Raw genomic sequence first — 25,276 nt, forward strand, 5'->3', positions numbered from 1 at the left:
AATTCTTCAGTTCCAATGGATCCAGAAGCTCGTAGACTTTCACTCGACCATCTGAACAAGCAGCAACCTGTAAAGGATGGAACAGAAAACACTAAAGCCAAAATGCCAAAACTGTTCTAAGATCAAAATGTGGTCATCTTATTTTGCAATGCAGCCGTAGAGCATATATCCAAAGGGATAATTTAAACAAAAACTTCAGCAAAATCAATGCGATATTTTACCCCAAAAACCAATTGATCAATTACATCAAGACATGTCGCTGATTTTTAGCAGTCTATTCTTATAACAAATGTATACTTATGGATAATGATGTACTGTGACCAAACTTCACAAGCATGTCCAAATAGTAAGAAAGCAAATTGAAGCAACTTTAGTTAATCGTACAGCACAAGTTTTGGAAAACATGTGGGTTGTTGAGGTATTGGACGTGTGAATGCCATGCTAAAATTGTGGAATGGTATTATTATAGCAGCCCCAAAGCAACTCTGCTATGAATCATGTACACACATGTCAATGAAAGCCACAAACAAATAAAAACAAACTGGCAAGAAAGCTTTTAGGACATTGGACACTTAAAAAGCCATTTGACAGGGTTTTCAGTTTTCAGTTTTCAGTTTTCATTTTTTGTGTTCAGTTCAATTTTTTCCAGTTATAGAAAAAAAGAAAACCATGCATGTTGTTCAATAACTTTGGTTGTTTTTAGTTTTGAAAGCTTTTTTTGCACTATATTTGATAACTTTAGTCTCTTCTCAATTTTCCTTTCTATTATTGTTTCAATATAATAATTAATTTTTACTGTGGGAAAGTGGGCCTCAGTTTAGGATAATCGTGAGAGTTTCAAGTCAAATTTGAACGCAAGTGATCCCAAGACCTATAAGTCTAGATGCTGACACAATACAACCATAGTAGTACACATACCAATTCAGATAAGCAAGAAGGCCTAATCTGTAATCAACTTCAATTTCAAGACCTAGATGATGGTGATCAAGAACTTGGTGCCTATATTTTCAACCATTGAGCCCTAGTCACAGTCACGAATAATTGATTTGGGAATGAGAAGTTGCTGAGAAGCGAGAGACACATAGGTGGGTCAGGTTTTACTCTTTGGCATATTATAGGTAATCGAGTTGTGAACATTTCCCTAATTTGACCTGCTAAACTTTTTTTTTATAATTTTATTATCTACTTACATGTTATTTTAAATTTACAAATTAAAATACCTTTTTAATTTTTGTAAATATTCGTCCAAATCCTACCGTTAAATACGGTCTAAATATTGTTACTCGTACTAAAAAAAACATTTAATGTGACAGAAATTTTTTATTTTTAAGATTTTTTTATTCAAAAAAGAAAAGAATAATTAAATATAAAATTAAGTTCCAATAAAACAACATATAGTATTGGATCTTTAATAAATAGATTAGGATTGGATTGATTCCAAGGTAAGCTTAGTCAATTTATAGGCTTACTTAGATGGCACATTAGGTGTGACTAACCATATAAATCTTAAAATATCATTGCTAATTACATCATACTTAACTATTGGTGGGGTCACAAATTGGGTAAAGTTAGTCTAATCTAAGTGCCTGAACCCTGGATCTTAATATTTAGTATGTAAATTATGAAGCATGGCGGCGCTTAACAATGGTGACCACCATGCTTAACTATTGGTGGGGTCACAAGTAAGTAAATAATGTTTCAGTAAATTTTTTTTTGTTGTTAAATTATAGAAAATTAAAGGGTTTTTTTTTGTTGTTAAATTATAGAAAATTAAAGGGTAGTGGGCATTAGGGGTGTGCATTCGATTATAACCGAACCGAACCGCTCCATTTTGCCTAACCGAACCGAACCGTTATTATAGATATAACCGAACCGACTTAATACACTAACCGAAATAACCGAAACCGAATTAACCGATTTGGAGTTTGAACTAACCGAACCGAAAATTGAACCGAAAAAATAGCTCAAATTTCGAATTGAAATAACCGATTTGGACTTTAAACTAACCGAACCAAAAATTAAATCGAAAAACAATCTAAAAACAAAATTGAATACATCTTGATTGGGGGAAGGAATGTTTAGATTTGACCTGTGCAATGCAGCCTCTTATAGTTTGATGTAATTCTATTTCAAATTATAACAAAACCACTGGGAGGATGGATGATGTATATATAGGTTAAATAAATAGCAAATCACAAGCAAACCACAAAATAGAACCAAATCTGAAATCAAAACACAAAATAGAAATACACTTACAAATTAAAAGAGAAACGATGACATCGCAAAGCCAACGAACCAAATCACAAAGCCAAGTCAAAGCATCAACGAACCAAATCACACGACGACAGTGAAGCGTGAAGGGCTGGGTGTTGGACTTGGGTGGGGAAGAAGCCGACGATGAAGCATGAAGGGCTTGAAGGCATTTGGGTTTGACAACGATGGCGAGGTGAGGGTTAGCCGCCAAAGACCTAGGGCTAGGGTTGTGGGTTGATGCTTTGACGACGACGACGAGTGAAGGGGGCTGGGTATTGGGTCGGGTAGGGGAGAAATCGACGACAAAGGCGTTCGGCTCTGACAGCGACGACGATATGAAGGTTGACGACGGGTGGGGGGGTTTGTGAGGTGATCTCTCGGCTCGAGCGGGCCATCGAGTCTGAATCACATTGTGACTCACTGATGCGCAAGTGAAAAAAAGGAAGAAGAAGGAACGGACAGAATGGGTAGTAGCAGCAGCACGGGTCGCTTTTGCCCTTTTTTTTGGGTGCGGGTCGGTTCGATTTTGTGGGTATTTTTATCCAAATAACCGAACCGAACCGATTATCTGAAATTTTTGTAAAAATTAACCGAACTCGAACCGCCCACCATGGATAACCGAATCGAACCGACCGACCAAACCGGTCGATTCGGTTCGGTTTAATCGGTTAAACCGATTTTCTGCTCACCCCTAGTGGGCATTTCGTGTATTTTTGAAAATTTAATGGTTGTTTTCTCAAGATAGGAAAAGAGTGATGCAAAGTATATAAAATTAAAGAAGATCTCTATTATTTCTAATAAATCAAGACGTTTGTGCCTTTCTTCTTGTATAATCAAACAATTTTACTCATGCCCCACAAAAATCTCTATCTTTTTCTTCTATAATCAAACAATATTAATTAGTCTCATTAATTGTATCTACAATAAAAGTTACCAAAAACTTATCAAGAATAATTTTAATTCTAATGTTATCTTTCTTTATATGACTACGCATTAATTTTAAAATCATCATCTTTCTTTGCATGGTAATGTTTTACCATACAACATTCGCTATTATATAACAAATATGATGATCCAATTGTGTTGTAAAATTCTTCTTTTAACTTTAATGAATTTTATAATCACATTAAACTTGTACACTTTTATTTTAACCATCCTCCTACTTTTATTCTATAGGTAATATCCACATCAATTTCCAGCGCCCTCCCCTTCCCCTAATGCTAATTTTAATCTTTGTTTGCGTTGATCTTCTAGTTTTAACATAATATCCTCTATGCTTAAAATAATTAGACTTCTAAAAACAACCACTTCTACTAATAAAATAGAATCCGAACCAATTGCTGTAATGAAAATATAAACTCACTAAGAATAAAATAGTGAAACTCAGAAATCAGGCTCCTTTTAATGAATTCTTTACGGAGAGGATTGTATACAGATTTCAATTTATATAGAATTTAGCCTGTATACCACAACTGGGAAGCAGTTTATACAAGAGACTGCTAGTCTAGAATTCATCAAAACAAAATGTAAGCAAGATACGGCATAGTCAGTTACCCTCAAAAGAGAAAGAACAGATGCCGGCTAGGTGGTGGGTTCGAAAGCTGCCTGTTCTTGCCAAGCGCCATTTAAGTTGCATTGCCATAGCCTCACAACACTCTCGCTTCCAACAGTTGCCAGTGTCATTCCACTCATGTCCCACTCCATCTGCCACACCTAATTCACAATCATCCCATAAGTTAGATGATATTCATAACCTAATTAACAATGATCCCCTTCTGAAATGTCTCACCAGCAACACGACAATTGGAATGAGATCATTCCAGGAGAGATGCAACAGCTCCTGTGAAGGACATTCCACATGGCAATTGTAATAAACTCAGGCCACTTCTCACAGATTTCTTGCTTATAGCTGTGTCAATGTTTATAAACATATCTTGCAGCAAATACAGGCAAACCCATTGATAAATAAATGCACACATACAACAAATTTCAGGGTTCACCAAGATTACAGTAGTTTAAATTGTAATCACCAAATTAACTGGGTGATTTTTGGGTTTTCTTCTTCAGTCAAACCAATTATTTTCCATAGACAATATTGCCAAGATTTTTAACTGTGGATCATAAGAAAACCAAAATTTAAGACTTAAATTTCCAAAAAGCCAATGTTCAGCAAGGATTGGTACTACCACCTTTCCTCCCTTAGCAGACAGCAACCCGACCTTTTCCACAGAGAGCCTTCCATCAAGATCAGGGTTCAATCCAATATGCCATATTCCAATTCCCTTCTCAGTTGCAACAGCTATTACTTCATATGGCCTAAAGGAGAATTATTTGTGAAAGTTTACAGTTAATTAAAATGGCCAAGAAAACGGAATTAACAAAATTTGGGTGATGCTACGCCAAAGAACAGGCAAGATAACAAGGGTAGCATCCATAACTTATCTTCGTCAACTTTTCAATAACCTCCAAACAACCCTAAACCACAATCTCAAAATTCACCCACCGTATGAAGTTGGAAGGTTCGTATCCTACAAGTGTACAAAAATAGTTTACATCATGAATTAAATACACTGGTACCTGCCAATATTGGGTGCCCATGCAACTGCATAGACAGGTTCACCATTATCCTCAGGTAAAGATAACTCAGCAACTGGGAGCCATCTTTGATGATCCTGATCAAATTCCCACACCTACGAAGAATTACCCTTCGTTTATCAAAGCATGTCATTTTGGCTGACACCCACTTATTCCTCTATCTACTCCCTGATATGATCTGTAAAAAAGAACTTCATGCAGCAGCATAGGCAAAAAGGTATCCCTGCCTGACTGAATTTTTTATCTGGGCTTAATGCACTAAATATGGTGAAATTAAGATGCTATCAGTACTTAAAACTTCGGTAACAGATCAATTACAGGTAAAACATTTACTTAAGAAGCAAAGCTCAAATAAATCCTCTTTCTGATATCATATGCATGAAGGGCACAAAATCTACGTGGTCATAAATTCTTAATGTAGAACATGACCAAACATATCTTAAGTGCACAGAACCTATGAATTTGAAAAGATTTATGATAATATAAGCATAGGTTCAAGAATAATTTCCCATGGGTTTATATCTTGATTATCTCATTAGCTAAATGCAAAAAAGTCATATCTTTCATTGCAGGTAGACTCATAATGAGCAGAGTAGCAATTTTGAGAAACTTCTGTGTTTGTGTGTTAATTGCATGAGTAGATAAGCATGCACGCACAAATACTAACACACAACCTCCCTAGCAAATCAAGCAACAAGATACCCTTTTGATACCTCTGCCTTTCAATTTTTCTATACTATAGATGATAGCGAGAATAGCACATGAATCAAAGACCCAGAAACATACCTTTGCAGAATTTAGTTGTGCTACATTAGAATTAAAACCAAGAACAAAACTCAATTGCTGGCTTTCACCTCCTTGTGGAGTCCAAGAGAGAGATGCAGACAAGCATGCAGCGTTTCCAAATTTTGACACTGAATTAATAACATTCTGAAATTCTGCCTATAGAAACAACTACAGAAGATTAGTGTCTTCAGAGTTGGATTGTGACAGGTAACAGGATTCAAACTGACTAACTGGATGATGACAAGACATTTATATCATAGAGATGTATGAGTATATTGTAGCATTAACAGAGCAGCTTCCTATTTGAGTTTGGCAGGTATATGAAGCTGAGATGGTTATGCAAAATAAACAAGTACCTATAGATGAAATTGCTTACTTGTACAAGATTTAAACTCTATCAGAAGTGATTCAATAAAGTCTAAACTTGCAAAGGCAGCAGAGGCTAGACTACAAATCAATTTCTGAGCATTCAGATTTATTTGCTTTTCTTTTTCGTATGTGTGCGTGTGCACGTGCACCCACTTGATGGTGGGAGGAGGAGGGATGACGAAACATATCCATGTAAGGTGAACAACAAATATGATGGTCTAGACAAGATAAGTACTGAAGAAAGAGTGATCTAAGAAATGATAAGTTCCCAGGTTCCAGGTTCCAGGTTCCAGTTTAAAGAAAGTAAGGGTGGCAAGTGGTATAATAGCTGAGAGGATTTATGGGGTACAGAAATCAAAGGTCACCTGAAGTTGCCAATTCTTCAGTTCCAATGGATCCAGAAGCTCGTACACTTTCACTTGACCATCTGAATAAGCAGCAACCTGTAAAGGATGGAACAGAAAACACTAGCAAAATGTGGCCATCTTATTTTACAATGCAGCCGTAGAGCATATATCCAAAGGGATAATTAAACAAAAACTTCAGAAAAATCAATGCAATATTTTACCCAAAGACATGTCACTGATTTTAGTAGTCTATTCTTATAACATATGTATAGTTATGGATAATGATGTACTCTGACCAAACTTCACAAGTATGTCCAAATAGTAAGAAAGCAAATTGAAGCAACTTTAGTTAATCGTACAGCACAAGTTTTGGAAAACATGTGGCTTGTTGAGGTATTGGACGTGAATGACATGCTAAAATTGTGGAATGGTATTATAGCAGCCCCAAAGCAACTCTGCTATGAATCATGTACACACGTCAATGAAAGGTACAAATAAAAACAAACTGGCAAGAAAGCTTTTAGGACATTGGACACTTAAAGCCATTTGACAGGGTTCAGTTTTCAGTTTTGGTTTTCATTTTTTGTGTTCAGTTCATTTTTTTCCAGTTATGGAAAAAAAGAAAACCATGCATGTTGTTCAATAACTTTGGTTGTTTTTAGTTTTGAAAGCTTTTTTGCACTATATTTGATAACTTTAGTCTCTTCCCAGTTTTCCTTTCTGTTGTTGTTTCAATATAACAATTAATTTATAGAGTGGGAAAGTGGGCCTCAACTTAGGATGATCCTGAGAGCTTCAAATTTGAACGCAAGTGATCCCGAGACCTGTAAGTCTGGATGCTGATCATATCAGGAGACCTGCAAGTCCACAAAGGATCTTGAGTGCTGTGGTGATTAGGTGCCCTGACTGAGTGCCCTGTTGATCAGATGCCTTCAAAAGCAATCAATGCCTCATACTCGGCTACATTGTTGGAGCTGGGGAATGCAAACTGCAATGAGTATTCCAGGGCTTCTCCTTCTCGCTGGATAAGAACTATTCAGGCCCCGCTCCCCTATGAACTAGCAGCCCTGTCAACAAATAACAACCATTCTGACCCCTTTTCTCCCTCAGTTTCATTGGCGGATGTAGACTCGACAATAAAGTCGGCTAAAGCTCGTCCCTTTATGGCCTAACTTGGTTGGAACTGTACATCATATTTGCTTAATTCAATGGACCACTTGGTGAGCTGGCCTGAACATTCCGGCTTTTACAAGATGTTGCATAGCAGTTGGTCAGTCAACACAATGATAGAATGGGCTTGGAAGTATGGCCTCAACTTTCTGGAGGCATTCACCAAAGCCAGAGCCACTTTTCCAGCAAAAGGGTATCGTGTTTCAGGCCTCGATCAGGCCCCCTCCTTTATTAGCACAGCGCTCACAACCTTGTCGCTCACCCCAAGGTACAAGTATAAGGATTCCACAGTTTTTGGGTGTGTCAAGGGGGGAAACCTCTTTCAAATACTCCTTCAAAGCATCAAAGGACTTTTGACACTGATCAGTCCATTCAAATCCTTTTACAACCCATAGCATTTGGAAAAATGAAAGGCTCCTCTCCGTTGACTTGGACAAGAATCGGCTTAGGGCCGCTACCCTCCCTATTAGCCGCTATACCTCTTTGACTGATGTTGGTGGCATCATATCTAGGATGGCTCGGATTTTTTCAGGATTTGCCTCGATTCTCCTTTGCGTGATCATATATCCCAAGAACTTTCCTGACTGGACTTCGAAGGCGCATTTCATGGGATTTAATTGCATGTTGTACCGTTGGAAAACTTCACACCCCCGAGTTAACTTCTCTACATGGGATTCCTTTTCCATACTCTTTACAATCATGTCATTAACATATGTCTCCATGTCATCATGTCTTTGAAAACCTTGTTCACCATGCGTTGATAGGTAGCGTCAGTATTCTTAAGTCCAAAAGGCATGACCCTATAATAGTATGTTCCTTTTTTACGTAATGAAAGATGTTTACTCTTAATCAAGAGGGTACATCATTAGTTGATGATACCCAAAGAATGCATCCAGGAAGCTTAGCAACTAGTACCCTGATGTTTCATCCACCAACTAGCCAATTCGAGGCAGCAGGTATGAATCTACGGGCAAGCTTTGTTGAGATTGGTAAAATCCACGCATACACCTTCCATTGGGCTTCTTGACTATTACCACATTTGCTAACAAGTCGAGGTATAGTACTTCCCAAAAACCTGGCTTCCAACAGTTTGTCCACCTCTTCTTCTAATGCTGGTAGCCTATCGGGGGCAATATTTTGCTTCTTTTGACAAACAGGCTTTTGTTTCTTTTTGTTGAATTGAATCCCCAGCGGGGCTTTGCTTTCCCCCTGTTGGCATGCTTGCCACAATTTCCTGATATCTTCCCTTTTGCGAGCTCCACCTGTCTCCTCCCATTCCTTGATGATTTTCCTCCTGATCCAGATTTCTCTGTGGAGAGGCACGAGGATTAGCTCCCCGTGGCGAGGGTCTTAGCTGATTTCCTCGGCAAGGAAAGGACTGAGAGTGAGTGTTAGGTGTGGCTTCCTAGTAAGAGCGACTTCCACATCTCCTCGTCGAGTTCCTTGTGGTTTGGCAGCTTCTGGTATGAATAGGAAAGTTCCCTAAACACAAATTAGAAAACTCAAAAAAAAAAAAAGAAAAGATATGATCAAGATCAACGATTGAATTAGGATACTTTGACTAACCACTCTCTTTGAGAAGCTAGTCCAAGATATCCTTACGTCTTCCTTCGGGAATCAACAGAGTTTTATGATGTGAATGAGAAAACTTTTTCCCTCCTAAATTCTCTTCTCTCTCTTAATTCTTTTTCAACTCTCCCTCCAAAACTCTCTCTCTCTCTCTCTCTCTCTCGATCCTTTTATTTCTCTATCAATTCAAGTCTCATCTGAAAGACTTGACAAACGCATTGGAGATTATGCAAAGAGGAGCTAACTTACATCCACCAATCGTCGTTCAAGCTCATCCATGGTCCGAGGGAAATTCCCGATATACCAATGCTTGTCCCGAGATAGTATTGAAGCGTATATGAGATGGGCGCTAACTCCGGGCTCAGTTACTAAATCCGATTCTAATACCCCTAGGAAAACATGAAAGTCTCGTCCAAAAATCTTCGTGCTATCAGGGAGCACTAGCGAATTCAATGCAGGCCTACCCATAGAGGGCGGATAGGTGGGGCATGTCAGAGACCCCTCTTCCCGTATTTGATAGGACTTAATTGTATATATATTTTTATCTATTTTTTATCTTAACCTTGTACTAATTTTCCTACATAAATATGTGTTTATATAGATTTTATATTATTTTTATCTCTTTTTGTAGGAACTTGGCAAAGGAAATTAAATAATTAATATTATAATATATTAAATATTGTATATTATATTATATATGACGTTATACTATTTATATTTATATTATATTATATATTATCTTTTATTATTTATACATATAATATTATTATAAAAAATATATATAATATGTCTATATATTGGTGGCAGTGGCGTGAATGTGGGGGAGTTGAGGCATGGCACATGCGCTATACATATATATATATACAATACAATATTGGAAAAAGTAAAAAGGGGAATGGGACTCAAGCTAGGGCGCCGTGCACATCCTATATATATATATATATTATTTATTGAATTGAGAGGGGATTTTGGAGATTGAAACGGAAGGAGGCTTCCTGCAACGCACAACAAATTGAAGAGAAGGCCGCGTACAGTGAAGAAGCAATTGGAGATTGGGAAGGAATTGAAGCGGCCAAGCACGTGCACAGTGACAAAGATTGAAGTCGCGGACACAGAAGAATTGAGCGCAATCGCACTGGGATAGGGAGCCTCTCTGTTTCTTCAATTTTCTGTTTTTATTTTTATGTTAATAATGTCTAGTTAATTTATTTTAACTAGGGTTCGAATGGATTTTAATTCTGAAATTATGTGAGTATTTGTTTGGTTCGATTCAAAACCGATTATTATTTGCGTGAGGAATTTATATTGTTGCGTTTAATGCTTTAAAAGATTGACCACCTTTTAATGATTCAATAATTTATGCATGACTGACTAAAGGATTGTTATAAATTAAATCATAGACAATATAAATCACATGCTTGACTATGAGATCGAAAGATGATTAGCTCATGTGTGGGAATCGAGGAAGCTTAGTGAGTCAAATCCCCTTCCGAGATTAGAGGTTTCCAAAAAACTTAATGCTTATTTATTTCGTTGATATCTACTCAGAAATCTGACACTGAAATTGAATTAATAAAGAATTAATATGATTTGAGAAAACTTATTAATTAATTGAGGGAAATCCACCATCACATGCAAATAATTATAAAATACTGTAAAAGTATTTATAGTTTTGAATTGGATTGAATAAATAATTACATAACCCAGATTAAATGAAATCTAAACCCTAGTGCATTTATTAATTAATTTTTCTCACAAAGAATTCAGTTTTCTATTTATTCTTCTTTTTATTTATCCAATTAATTAATTAATTCAACTTAGGCTAATTAAAATTATTTTGGTATTGTGATCTAGTCCTCGTGGGATCGATATCTTTTCATCACTATATGCATATTTGACTAGGGTGCACTTGACCGAATTAATTGTGCATAAAATCACACATCAGTAGTCTCTTGTGATCCTTGCAATTAGGGACCACGAGATGGCGACATTCCTCATCAATTCGTCCCAAATCCTTGGAGAAGCGAGAAGCGGAACCTTGCCCTCCTTGAGAGGTAGAGGTATGAAGCGGGAGCCACATTTGTTTCCTCAGGAGGTGGAGGGCCTAATGCAGGATCCTCAGTTATAGGGGGAGGAACCGCAGTGCGCTTCCCTCAAAGCTTCAGCATCCCTGTAGAGGATCAGGGAGAATCCCTGATCATCAACATCCAAACTTACAAGCCTCAAGGATCACTTGCATTCAGACTTGAAGCTCTCAAGATCATCCTAAGCTGAGGCCCACTTTCCCACACTATAAATTAATTGTTGTATTGAAACAACAACACTTTCAATTTTTGTTATTTTCTTCGCCTTCTCCTTTCCATTGCCAATGGAGTCTGCAAAGCCAGATGGGTTGCCAGAGGCCTGGTGACAACTCCAGTGATGAACGTTTTTGACAGTGGAGGGTGGGTCAATTTTGTTTTCATTTTGTTTAAAAAAAATGTAAAGAAAACAAACAATCAAACTACATTTCTTCTTTTCATTTCCAAATAATGGAAACGGAAGTAGAAGCCTCACAAAGAAGTATACAACAACAAGCAATATATACTTATGTATTCAAGTATCTGAATGATTTGATGTATAAATAGTATAGTGGTTTATTTTAATTGTTTTTTCTTTTGTACATGAGTGGTAATACTTGGTATTTCTTTATGTCCATTCGTTATTAAGCTAAAATAAAACAAACAAAAAAAGGAATCTACAAGCATTCATGAAAAAGAAAACAACTCATTCACTTTTAGTTACCAATATTTGTATATTCTATTGTATCAAAACACAGGTTTGCATGTTCAATATGTTGGAAAGGGCAGTATAAAGAAAGTCATAATTTCTACTCTTAAGAAAACTACATTTTCTAAAACAGTGGGAGATTTAACCTTTAGCTTCCTAGAACTGAGAAGTCTAAACTATAAGCCTATGGTATACTGGTTTCAATTCTTGGTCCTACAATATTTTTCACATTTGCAGACTCGGGTGCTCGGGTGCTTCATTTGTATACAAGCAAGACAAGTGAAAGCTCAAGTTTAGTGTATTTGGTAGCATCACAGAAAAATATCAGCAATCCGTTTCCACAGAGGCATTACTACTAGGAAGGCAAAAATTTCTCTAGGGTTAGATCCTTTGCATTGTAGAATGAATCACGGATCAACTGGGCAGATGCTTTTCACTTATCCATGCAATAAAACAAGGCACATGGGCAGATTAAATTATTATTAAAAGGTGTATGGGCTTGCTATCATCCATCTATATATTGGCATTAAAAATTTATGCAAATGAACAAAGAAAAACCATATCATTTCCAATACCTACCAACTTCAAACCTGTGAAGGAGACTCCAAATTGGATATCAAGCACCTGATTTGTATTTTTTCTGAACTCTTTGCAAAGCTTCCATTGAAGAGGTTTTGCATCTAGAGAACAACCAAAAATGCAGAACACAACAATAAAGGTCTTTTTAAAGATCATGAAATAGGAGCCAGTGGAGCCCCCCATACAAAACTAAAGCAAGAGCAATATTTCTGCTATCAAAAAAAGTTGTGCAGGAATAAACAATTCTCAAAAAGCTTGCCATTTAAAGTTTATGCAGAAATTATTTAGGGAGAAGAATTCAGTGACTATTCATTCGAGTGTGCCCTATATATACACGCATAGGATTCCTATGATATATACAAGTCTAAGCTATCTACAAGTACAAGATAGCTGTCTCTAAAATTTAGGAATAAAATCAACTCTAGGAGAACTACTCGGCCAAATCTTCAAACTGTATTATCTTCTCTTTTCAAACTTTATCACTCCTTGATTTTAGGAACCTTATCTCGGCTATCCTCCCGATCCCTTCTCAATTCTGCACACTCCCCCTCAAGCTGGGTTGAATATATTATTCAAACCAAGCTTGGAGCTCAATTCATCAAATGTTCTTCTTGGTAAAGCTTTAGAGAGAATATCCGCAACTTGATTATTAGTAGGCGTGTAGACAAACTGAAACATCCCTTCTTCTGTCGATTTCTACATGTTTTGTCCGGTCGTGATGAACCGGATTCTTTGCAATGCTGATGGCAGATTGGTTGTCACACAACACTTGTACTGGTTTAGCAATAGTCATTTGTAGTTCTTGTAGTAATCTTCTCAACCATATTCCTTCACAGAATTCTTGGACCTTGGCTCTAAATTCAGCCTCCGTATTGCTCCTAAAGACCACTGATTATTTTTTATTGCGCCAAGTGACTAGATTTCCTCATACAAATGAGCAATATCTAGAGGTTGACCTCCTATCAAGGATTGAGCCAACCCAATCAGCATCACTACAAACTTCTACCCCTCAGTTTATTGTTTTTTTGAACATTAATCCTTTGCCTAGAGTCAACTTTAGGTACCTTAAGATCCAGTAAACTGTTTTCATATTTTTTTCTTTAGGATCATTCACAAACTGACTCACAATATTTACAAAGAATCATATATCTGGTCTAGTATGTGATAGGTATATTAGTTTTCCCACCAATCTTTGATATCTCTCTTTGTCAACTGAAACAGTTTCTTTGCCAATATCTAGCTTTGCAGTAGATTCCATGGGTGTGTTTGCTGGTTTGCAACCCAAAAATACCTGTTTCATTTAGAAGATAGTATACTCAGTGTTATTAAAGGCCCAAGGCGCACAAGGGTCTTGGAGCCTGAGGCGCAAGGCGAGGCGAGAGCCTAGTGAAACTAGGCGCAAGTTAATAAAAAATAAAATAAAATAAAAATATATGTCCTAGTTGAAGAAAAAGATATAAAATAAGTTCTAACTTCTAATAATATCTTAACAAGCATGTTATAAAAAAACCACTCTAAAGACCAAACATTTCTATATTTTCATCATTAGAAGCATCATCTCTAATATCTTCTTCCACATCATCTACTCCTCTTGTTGGATGATTTCTATAGTTTAGAAGTGTGATGATAGTTTCATACATTTTTTTGGTAGGTCATATACTAGACTTGAATTTGCATCTTTCTTTGTTTTGGTGACTTAATGTTGCATTTTGTTATTGCATGCCTTAAATTTGTTCAATTCTCCCTATCCATCTTCATTTAGTTAAAATTCAATTGGAGCATTTGAAGTAGTAGCATTTTTACTTATTGTCAAATTTATAGTTGAAGCAATAAATTTAAACCCTAAACAGTAAAAAATTAAATAAAGTAACAAACAGCGAAATAAAAAGTTTGAAAAATAGCTAAAAAGCACAAGGTGCGCACCTTTGCCTAAGGCGCCTTGGGCTGAGGCGCGCCTTTTGGTCTATGCCTGCCTGGAAGGCTTTCAGGTGCTTAAGGCGCCTTGCGCCTAGGCGCGCCTTTAATAACACTAAGTATACTTTCTTTGAGAGACAAAAATTTCCTCTTTAGACCTTGCAACTTCCATACCGAATAAATATCTTAGGTTTCCTAGATCATTGATTTCAAACTCACTTGCAAGCATTTCTTTGAGGTTCTTCATTTTAGAATTATCATTTCCTATAACGATGATGTCATCCACATATACAATGAGGATAGATAATTTACCTCCCAATAAATGTTTGAGGAATAAAGTGTGATCTACTTGGCATTGATTGTATACATGCTTCTTGACTGCCCTTGTGAATCTTTCGAACTAGGCTCTAGGGGATTGCTTGAGTCCATAGAGTGATTTTTTAAGTTTGCATACCTTGTTCCTCGTAAGATTGGTTTTGAATCCATGAGTAATTTCCATATAGACTTCCTCCTCTAAGTCACCATTTAGGAATGCATTCTTCACATCTGATTGGTGGAGAGGCCAATCCAAATTAGCAGATAGGGATAGTAATACTCTGATAGTATTTAACTTTGCCACTGGGGCAAATATTTCTTGGTAATCAATACCATAGGATTGGGTGAAACCTTTTGCCACTAAGCGGGCCTTAAACCTGTTAATCTACCCATCTTCTCTATATTTCACAATAAATACCCATTTGCAGCCCACAAGGTGTTTTCCAGGTGGTAAGTTTGCTATATCCCAAGTCTCATTCTTCTCCAAAGCTTTAATTTCCTCAAGGACATCCTTCTTCCACTTTGGGTATTGAAAGGCTTCCTAAATTGTGGTGGGAACCTGCACTTTATTTACATTTGAGATAAATGCACTGAATTTGGGTGAAAGACCCTTGTATGACATATAGTTTTGAATAGGATGTTGAGTGCATGATCTTATTCCCTTCCTCAATGCTATAGGCCAATTAAGTTCCTCATCAATAACTGAACTATCAAAATTATCAGCAATAGTGGTACTTTCACTTACCAATAGATTCGGATCAATGTCTTGGTCAATCCTGGGGCATGCCTGTTGTTCACTCTCCTTTTGAGACTTTCTCCGAGAGTAAACTTGAAGTTCATTGGTATGAGAAGGATGATGACTGATAGAAGGGTTTATTGAATCAGGTTGCTGTTGTTGCTGGCTAGGAATAGGATCAGGCTGCTTTTGGCTAGGAAAAGAATCAAACTGTTGTTGTTGTTGGCTAGGAAGTGAGAGGATATCCCAAAACTGATATTCTTGAGGATTATTTGGAGTGTTCTCCCCCTAAATATCAAGTTTGGGATAATAGGGCTGATGTTCTAAGAAGGTTACATCCATTGAGGTAAAAAACTTCTTATGTTCGAGAGAATAACATTTGTAACCTTTTTGATGAGGAGAGTAGCCAAGAAAGATGCATTTGATGGATTTAGAGTCAAGTTTGCTCCGAAATTGGTGGTGTACATGAACAAAGGCAAAACATCTGAAGACCTTTAGTGGGAAGTGGGAAAGCAACCGAGTGCAGGGGAAAAGATGTAAGAAGAATCTGACTTGGTGTTTGATATTTGAGGATTCGTGAGGGCATTCTATTGATGAGATAGGTGGCCATAAGAATGGCTTCACCCCAAAAATGTTTGGGGACATTGGTAGAGAATAATAGAAATTTAGCCACTTCTAGAATATGCCTATTCTTGCGTTTTGCAGCCCTATTTTGTTGGAGTGTATCAACACAAGAACTTGCCTTGATTTGAAAGATAAGTCCGAAGGATTGAGTTAAAGTATTCCTTGGCATTATTTGTTCTTAGGATTTGAATTTTGGCATTAAATTGTCCTTGCACCATTGAATGAAATGTTTGGAAAATGTGACCAGCTTCAGACTTTTCTTTCATAAGAAATACCCAAGTAAGACGGGTATGATTATCAATAAAAGAAATAAACCAACGAGAACCAGTAATATTCTTTACCCGAGAAGGCCCCCACACATCACTATGAATCAAGGAAAAGGGATAGGATGAAGTGTAAATCTAGCTAGGATAATTATTCCTAACATATTTAGAGTATTGACAGATTTCACATTGAAACACATGTGGATCTTGATTCTTAAACAATAAAGGGAACAATTTCCTAAGGTAAATAAAATTTGGATGTCCTAGCCTGTAATTCCATAACATGATAGCACTATCATTGTTGGTATGGGAATTAGAGAGATAAATAGAGAGATAAACAGAGCGTTTAGTTAAGTAGCAATTATTGGTATGAACTTGGTTATTCCCGAAATCAGTCCTTGTAAGAAGATAGAGTCCTGAACATGCCTCAGCACTACTAATCATCATCCCCAAAGTCCAATCCTGAAATTCACACACTTTTTTTGAGAACTTGGCAATACAATCAAGATCAGAAGTAAGTTTACTGATTGGCAAGAGATTACAGTCCAACTTAGGCACCAAAAGAACTAATTTCAGGGTAATATCCTTGGATAGAGCAATAGAACCAGTCCCTACTACCCTTGATAGTGAGTCATCTGCGATCTTTACTATCAAATTTCTATCACAAGGTTGAAAGATGGATAGTTGGTTGATATGCCCCGTCATGTGGTCAAAGGCCCCCGACTCAATAATCCACATAGTAGACAATTCTCGCTTAGCAGTGAAAGCATGTAAGAAATTACATTTGTGGGCTATAGATCCAAATGCCATTGTAGAAGACCAGGAGATTTGTGCCTTGCCAAACATATTTTACAGCCATTCCATCTGCTCCTTGCTAAAAAAAAATAGGTGTCGAGGTTGAGGTGGTCTCCTCCATAGAGGCTAGGTTGCCTTTACTTTTCCTCTCATGGGTCGGCTTCCAATCTGGTGGTTTGCCATGTATTTCCCAACATGTATCCTTAGTGTGCCCTATTTTGTGATAGTGATCACACCAAGGACATCCCTTCTTTGGTTTGAATGTTTGTGGAGTACCTCAAGTAATTAGGGTTGAATGCTCCAAATTTGGTGTTGCAGGTTTTAGCATGATCTTCATCCTGCTTTCTTCCCTACGAACTTCGGAAAAAGCCTCCCAAATACCTAATACAGGATTTGTACCAAGGATTCTCCCTCTTAACTCCATCTAGGTTTTTGTTCAAACCTATGAGAAACTTGTACAATCTCTTTTGCTCCACAATCTTTTTGTACTTTGCCGAAACTTCCGAACACTTCCATTGGATATTATCAAATTTATCCAATTGAAGCCAATATTGATTTAGGGAGTTAAAGTACTGTGTTACATGGGATTCACCCTTCCTAAGATCATCTAGCATACTTTCAATCTCAAACAACTCAAAGGTATTTTCAACATGAGAGTAAGCTTCCCTAGTAGCTTCCCAGATATCTTGTGCAGTGTCATATAACAAAAAATTATCACCTATTTCATTTGTCATAGAATTAATGAGCCAAAACATTACCATGTTATTCTCGGATTTCCAAATCCAAAACTTTGAATCTTCTTCCCCTGGTTTGATTGTTGCTAGGGTTAAGTAATCATCCTTCCCCTTTTCGCAGATCAACATCATCACTAATTGGGACCATTGTAGGTAATTTTGACCAAGCAACTTATGTCCAATAATGGTGAACATATTGTCGTCAATGGCTACCAAGTTGTTGGCTTGGTAAGGGGATAATCTCAGAGGACTGATTGCTCTTGCCGGCCATGGTGTAAATTAGCAAATCGGAAGGTTGTGTGAAGAAGGGATTGGAAAAACTAAGTTGTGCAGCAGTTAACTTCTACTCGGTCCTACTTCGGACTCTAAACTCCCTGCGTTAGTGTCACCTTTTTTCCCCCCATTTTGAATGTCAGCTCTAGGTTATTGAAATCAAACAGTAGAGGGCTAACCATTTTCATCCAATCCACTCTGAGAACTATACCACACCCTCCCAATTTCAAAAGCTTGAGGTTGGCTGTAAACTCTTGCCCTTGCATCACCCATTTAAAGCCTTGGCACCTCGACCAGCTAAACATTTTGCTGCCATTGGCCATTGTAACTGATAAGGGAAATGTGGTTGATGTTGGACATTATAGTTCTATGGCAGTGGGTTCATCCAAGAAGCTGTGAGTGCTGTCACTATCTATCAAGATCATCAATCTCCTTTTTCCATGACTCCCTTTTACCTTGATTATCTTACCCAACGGGCAACCTTGTAAAGCATGTAGGGAGATTTCTCCATCTTCCTCCCTTGCTATTTCTTCTTTTTCCTTCTCATCTTCTCCTACTATTGCTTCCTCTACTTCTTCTTCTTCTTCTTCTAAGCCTTCCATTTGTAGTAGTTGTCTCCAACATTGGTGACGGGTAATGTACTTCTCCCCACACCGATAGTATAGCCCAAGCTGTCCTTTCTGTTCCATAGAGAGAGAGATTTCACTAGCGCTGGGTTAAATGGGGCCTTAGGAATCGAGTTCCCCTTCTGTATTGCCTAGTTAACAGCCTTGTAACTTCCTCCGCCACCAATCTGAGGACTGTTCACCCCATAGTTCTTAGGTGACATTTTGTGCTTCTTAAAAATCGCTCCTAGAGCTAACTCCTGAAGTCGAGCCTTCTTTGCAACCTGTTTAACAGTGGTTGGCTGCATCATCTTACCATTACCTAATGGTCTTAGTTTATCATTCAAGCCGCTGATGAAACTAGACACGAAATGAGGTTTATCTAAGGCTAGACGAGAAAGGACTAATAACGATCTCAACTCTTCAAACCCTAGGTTGCATGGCAATGGAAACGAGGAAACGACATTTTTCTAAAAAAGTAAGAAACGGAAATGCAAGGTAAAGTGTAAATTAAAAAAAATGGGTTTTTTTTGTAAAAAAGACTATTATGAATTATGTAATATTACATCAATATATATAAATAATATTGTCATGAAAATATAGTAATTATTTAAAACATATGAAAATTTGTACATATTTTGTGTAATATCCAGAATAAAAACATTTTTATTTTATATGTTATAAGTTGCCAAACACACCAACACCATACATTAATTTTCAAACAATACATATGTATTATATCTTATTTTTTAAGTTTAACTATTTATTGTTAATTAGTTTTATTATAAAAAATGTATTATCAAAAAAGATATATTTAATGCATGTTAACCATATATATGGATCACAAAAATCAATTGATCAATCAAAAGGATTAAGTCAATCAAACTAAGTATTATAATCCACCATCTATATGGACATTTCTCATTCAACTAATTTTTTCTCTTGAGCATCTTAATATGATGTTATAATCATTGTTCTTGGTTATTGTTATCTTTTATGGAAAACAAAATTATAGAATAGAAAATACTTAAAAAGTAAAATAGATAGGGTACTCTTGCCACCGACCCAAGGTGTTCGCTACTCTCGCCGCCAACTTGCCTCACCACTCGCCGTCAACCGCTAACCACCGCCCACCACTGCATTCTCCATCTCTGTCGCTGCCTCTCTCACCATCAACGCGTAGCCTCACCTCTCTCCGCCGACCCGTCTCTTCTCTCACCCTCAACACCAATTGTTCTGCATCCTCCATCCCTGTCGCCACCTCACATCTCTCGTCGTTGCCTCGCCTTTCTCGCCACTGCATCATCTACTCTGGTCACTGCCTCACTTCTCTGTGGCTGGAAATGCATTTCCAACCATTTTTTGTAATTTGTAAAACAGCACTGAAACGTTTCACAAATTACAGAAATGGCCCGAAAAGCCATCTTTGCCATTTTTGAAACGGGAAATAGTTCAAAAACGTCGAAACCGCGTCTCCAAGCCATTTCTATGCTTTAGCATTCAAACCTAATTAAATCTTGATCCACAACACCATCCTATTTTAACTTGTTAAATTCTTTTACCACATCCACCATCGATCTTTCCCCAAACCGAGTATAGAATTCTTCTACAAATTCATGCCAATTCAATTTGATCCTTCCGCTACTCCACCCTTGGTACCAAGCATCCACCATGTCATTAAAATATACAGTTGCCAGGTTTACCTTCTAGCCTTCAACCACTTGGCAATAATGGAAGAGTCGCTCGCAACGCCGTATCCACCAACACAGTTTGTCTCCTTCAAATGCTGAAATTTCCAACCTAGGCATTGGGGTGTTGTTTTGATTGGCATGAACTCCCCTAGTTGATGTCCCTAGAATGAATTCCGATCACTCCTCTGCTTCCCAGAGGATCAAAAGCACGATGATGAATTCCCCCTCTAGCTAAAATCGATTTTGTAGCTGACCTCGGGGGAAAATCGACAGGAAAACTTGCATTAGGCATCTTCAAAAACATGCTCGGGAGAGTACTCAGTTGCTGGCCAAGCTCGAAAAATTCCTCCCTAAAGCCAGAGACGTCCTTCCGCACGCCAATCATCTGGGCCCTAATGTTTCTCTCCATCATCATCGTTGTATCTTAGGTGGTTAAATTCTCGACTCTACCACGACCCACCTCCTCCTTGAGTTTAGCAGAGCCCGAGTTTCATCTTCTCAAATCTTCCTTCCAATTGATCCTGCATTTGACGAAGCCCACTTTCCATTATCACCAATCAAGCCTCCAGTTGTTTCAATCTCATTCCTTCCGCCATGCCTTAACTTGAATTCCCTCGTAATCCAACCAAATCACTAGAAACCCCCTGCATAATCGCTATAGCTCCAAGTTCTAATTGCAATTGTCGTGATGCAGCAATCGCTCCCAGACCCGATTCCTTAATCCAACCAAATCACTAGAAAACCCCTACACAATCACTATCACTCCAAGTTCTAACTGCGATTGTCGTGATGCAGCAATCGCTTCCAAACCCAATTCCTTACTCGCCAGAATCCAACTTGGCTGCCAAGGATCGCTGGGCTTTGATACCAGATTGTCAAATCCTAAGAACTGACAATGGAATTTTGGTAGAAACAGAGAGAAAATGGGGAAGAATTAGACTGAAGGGGGAAGAGCAGCAAGAATTAGAGAGAGAGAGAGAGAAGGTTCGAGAGAAAGAGAGAATTCAAAGAGAGGGAAACGATTCCATTCATATCATCAAAATTATCCCCATCCTCTTACAATCAGCCTTTTACAGCCAGTTCTATGTCTCTAACAGAAATAGCAGCCATGTGCACGTCTAACAGACTCATAACAGAATGCAACTAATTACAATTATACCCTCTTGGTGCCCTAGGGTCGTGACATACATGATATTTTCCAATGCTATACAATACACATCCCAATAAATTAAGCACCCACTGCAAACTGCTGACATAGGACAGTTCCTGATTCTGCAATATATACTTAGCGCATGAGAAAGAAATGTAAATTCATTGTATACCTTCCACAATCTCCTCCCACAATGACAAAGTTCCATCTGCACAAATGCATGCAACCGCATCACCATATTCTGGAGGAATCCAAGCAACTTTCACAATGCTAACTGCATGAACCTAAAAGAAGATCAAACAAACAATCCATTGAACATAAATGACATATTTCAAGAAACAGACAACGGCATAAGGAAACCACATAAGAGAACTATATTATGCATCCAAAATTTAAGTTGGGCAGTATATTCGTGACTGGCTACCAAATTGCTCTACCAGTAACCATAAATGATGAAAAAGAAGTAATTTGGTACAATAATAAAAGAAAGACATGAAAGAACTGTTATCAATACAAGCAACTTTAGGTTAGCTGTCAGTGAATAAGGAGGCCTCATCTTCAAGCAATGAAATCCATTTGTACATAGGGAAGCACATGGTATATTGGCATATGTCTTTCCCCAGTTTAATGAAATTTAGAAAATCCCTGGTTTTTGCTTTACAATACTAATTGCATCATATGCATAAAGTCACCAAAGCTAACATTCTAGATATTTATGCAACATTTGGATCGAGGACTTGTGGAGGGAAAAGGAAAGGAAAGGAAAAGAAAACCGTATGAAAATAAAATGAAGTGGTTGGAGCTCAATTTATTAGTTTTTACTGAATTAGAAATGGGAAGAGAGTGAAAACTTGTCAAAAAAATCCCTCTTTTTGTTTAATGACACATGTAAAATAAGTATAGGTAATATCATTTTGCATTTTCCTTTAATTTTTCCTTTGCATCGAGAAGTCCAACTTCCATTTTACATGTAACGACCAGCTGAACCATCTGACAAACAATTCCGCCATTCTTGACATAATTATCCACTCATCAACACAATTTTACCTTAAAAACATGGTCAAATGAAATTCAATCCTCTTTCAATTCAAGAACAAGGAATAAAGCACTCAAGGCCGGCACACTAGATGTACGCATAAAGCATGAATAGACAAACCGAAAGTTGGAAAGAAGAAGAGCACCGAAGAATACGAACAAGAGAGAGGGAGCAGCTACGGACCTTGGATCTAGAAGAACAAGTGAAAGAAGAAGAAGCAGGATTGGCCGAATCGAATATGGCCAGCGTTCCGTCTTCGGAACCAGTGGCCAACCTCTGGCCGCAGTAGTTCCACGACGAGCAGGTTGTGCCTTTGTCCAGTGTCGCCACTGATTTCTCCATCCAGGCTTTCTCTCTCAATGAATACACGCAACGCAAAGGTCCGAATTCCGCTTTCCAACCAGTGATCTCTACTATGTTTTTTCACTGCTTTCGAATCCCTAAAACCCTAGGGTTTGAAGTGTTTTCAGAATTTGTATTTTTTATTTTAAGTATTCTTATTTTTTAAAACTAAAACTATTTTTCCACATAAATGTAGCAGAAAGTTTGTAAATTGATTTTCAACATTATTTTTAAAAAATTCTAATTTTGAAAATAATGGTTACACGTGTTCTCTTTTACTAACTCATGAACCCTATTTTCTCTTATTCCAAAGCCACTTTAACTATCGCTCAAGATTTTGTTTTGATAAATTACAGTTGAGACTCTTGAGATTTTACTAAATTATATATTTATTATTTTTATATTTTAAAAATTAAATTGATCTTTTCACGTCAAAAAATTATTTACGCATGTACGTGTGTTTGTGATTTTATGTAACCCACAAACAATATGCAAATATATACAATCAAGACAAATAAAGTGATGAATAAAGATCACTCTCACAGAAATTGGTAACTAAATCTCTTAATTATTAAAATTAGTCACAAATAACTATATTTCAATAATTGATCCCTCAAAGAAATTTAACCCTAAATTGTGCAATAAAAAAAAACAAATTAAAGAACTAACAATCACTTAAGAATTAAAATTCAATTGATTAAGACCTTGCGTTTTCTAAATTCACCTAACAAATTTACTTTATCAAATTACTTCAATTTTTGATTGATTAAGTTACAAACTATGTCAATTAAGCATTCTAATTTATTTATTAACTTATGTCGAGATCTAATAAGTTTATTCAACTAACCTAACTCACTATATGTCTACGTGAATTATAATTAGAGAACACATTAAGTATAGGTACTCATAACATGAAACTATTCATCACAAATATAATCAAAGATTGCACATGTAATTAAATGAATATCTTCCCCAATTAACACATGTTATTTTGTTCAAGAGTCTATTCCTTACTTATTTATGTCTAGCATCATAAGAAATCTCAAATCATATAATTGGTGATCAAACAATTATAAACATTAAGTTTAGAACAAAATAAACATAGTTGATATAACAATCACAAAAAAAAAAATTAAGTACATTAATAAAGTTTCAATACATAGGATCCTTTAGAAACCCTACACAATTATTTAACCACCCATAATAAATAAAATATTCTCAAAATCAATCAAGAGTTGTTGCATAATTGAAATCCTAAACAATTAAAGAAAAACAAAACCTCAACAGAAGAATAAATGAAGCTCCTTGCCTAGATGTGAAACAAATATGTCGTGCGGCTACTGTTATGTGAGAAGGTTGTGTGACTTCTCTGCAAATGATGTGCATGACTGCTTGGTTGCTGATTAGTGGCTTAAACATGTTTATTTCTATCATATATTCATCATGTGTTCCATTAAATAAATGTGTTAAATTGTCATTTATATTTGTTTTGTATGAATTATTCCGATATATGAAGAGGTATTCGGATATTAAGGAAGGCATATTCGAAAATAGGTAAAGGTATCTGAATACAAGAAAGAAACTCAAGCACAACATATTCGGATATGGGGAAGTATATTTGGATACACAAGGAAGCTTATTCGTATAGATAAAAAGGTATCTAAATATAAGAGAGAAAACCCAAGCACAAACATTCAGATTCAAGCCCATGCATTTGGATACCTTATGAAGTCCATTTTAGAGAATTCACGAGAAAAACGCAGTGGCACCTGATCGTAAATTCCCACCAAACAATGGGTCATTTACAGAAAAATATGCTCCTATAAATTCACATTATTGCCTGCGATTTGGGGGATTCGAAAGGGAATTTGTAGAAGAACTTTCTAGAATTCCAAATCAAGGGTTTTCATTAGTAAAGAGATAGGAGTAGATGAGAGCTCACATTTTATTTTATGTTCTGTCATTTCATTGCTCAATTATTTTATGTCGCGTTTCTATCTTTCCTTTCAAGTTGTTTAGCGATTGTGTTTACAATACATTGCTCTATTATTTCTATTTGTATTGATGTTCCTATTTCTCCATTAACTAGAGTTGTTGTTTACAATTTATTGCAATCTATATACTGCATGAGTTACTGCTTCTTTTCATTTTCAATTAAACACTGTGATCTTATCTTTAGCATTTACAATTCGTGTTTGATTATTCATTCGAGTAATATTTGAAGATATGTGGGTAAATCTATATTTGGGCCAAGCCAAAGACAGTGTCCAATGCCACTGATTTCCAAGGAAGCCGAACTTCAAATGCAAATGCATAAATAGAAGTTTGAATTATAGTTCGTGATATCGGATCTTTGGGTTT

General features: G+C 36.8%; 1 protein-coding gene across 2 annotated transcripts; it reads right to left on the bottom strand.

The window, feature by feature from the left end:
* Nucleotides 1-3,630: 3,630 nt before the first annotated feature.
* On the bottom strand, nucleotides 3,631-23,032 carry LOC127811729 (protein SEH1). 2 transcript variants are annotated; one of them, XM_052351879.1, is made up of 9 exons: nucleotides 22,757-23,032; nucleotides 21,710-21,821; nucleotides 12,438-12,538; nucleotides 6,369-6,446; nucleotides 5,635-5,790; nucleotides 4,831-4,943; nucleotides 4,443-4,569; nucleotides 4,043-4,093; nucleotides 3,631-3,966 (listed from the first exon to the last, which is right to left on the bottom strand). In XM_052351879.1, exons 1-9 carry the CDS (start codon nucleotides 22,913-22,915, stop codon nucleotides 3,835-3,837), a joined length of 1,029 nt encoding a protein of 342 aa, XP_052207839.1. In that variant the 5' UTR covers nucleotides 22,916-23,032; the 3' UTR covers nucleotides 3,631-3,834. The 2 variants fall into 2 exon arrangements, with proteins under 2 accessions (XP_052207839.1, XP_052207841.1); XM_052351881.1 differs by lacking the exon at nucleotides 4,043-4,093 and having other exon boundaries at nucleotides 22,757-23,030.
* Between the last annotated feature and the right edge of the window lie 2,244 nt (nucleotides 23,033-25,276).

This window comes from Diospyros lotus, chromosome 10 (genome assembly GCF_014633365.1).
Source record: "Diospyros lotus cultivar Yz01 chromosome 10, ASM1463336v1, whole genome shotgun sequence".
In the NCBI taxonomy this organism is placed as follows: Eukaryota; Viridiplantae; Streptophyta; class Magnoliopsida; order Ericales; family Ebenaceae; genus Diospyros; species Diospyros lotus.

Bases quoted from the DNA above. Each gene is read 5' to 3' on its own strand.
- LOC127811729 (XM_052351879.1), bottom strand. From the start codon at position 22,915: ATGGAGAAATCAGTGGCGACACTGGACAAAGGCACAACCTGCTCGTCG. The intron at 21,822-22,756 runs GTCCGTAGCTGC...ATCTTCTTTTAG, and splicing joins CTTGTTCTTCTAGATCCAAG to GTTCATGCAGTTAGCATTGT. The intron at 4,570-4,830 runs GTACCAGTGTAT...ATTCTCCTTTAG, and splicing joins TGGGCACCCAATATTGGCAG to GCCATATGAAGTAATAGCTG.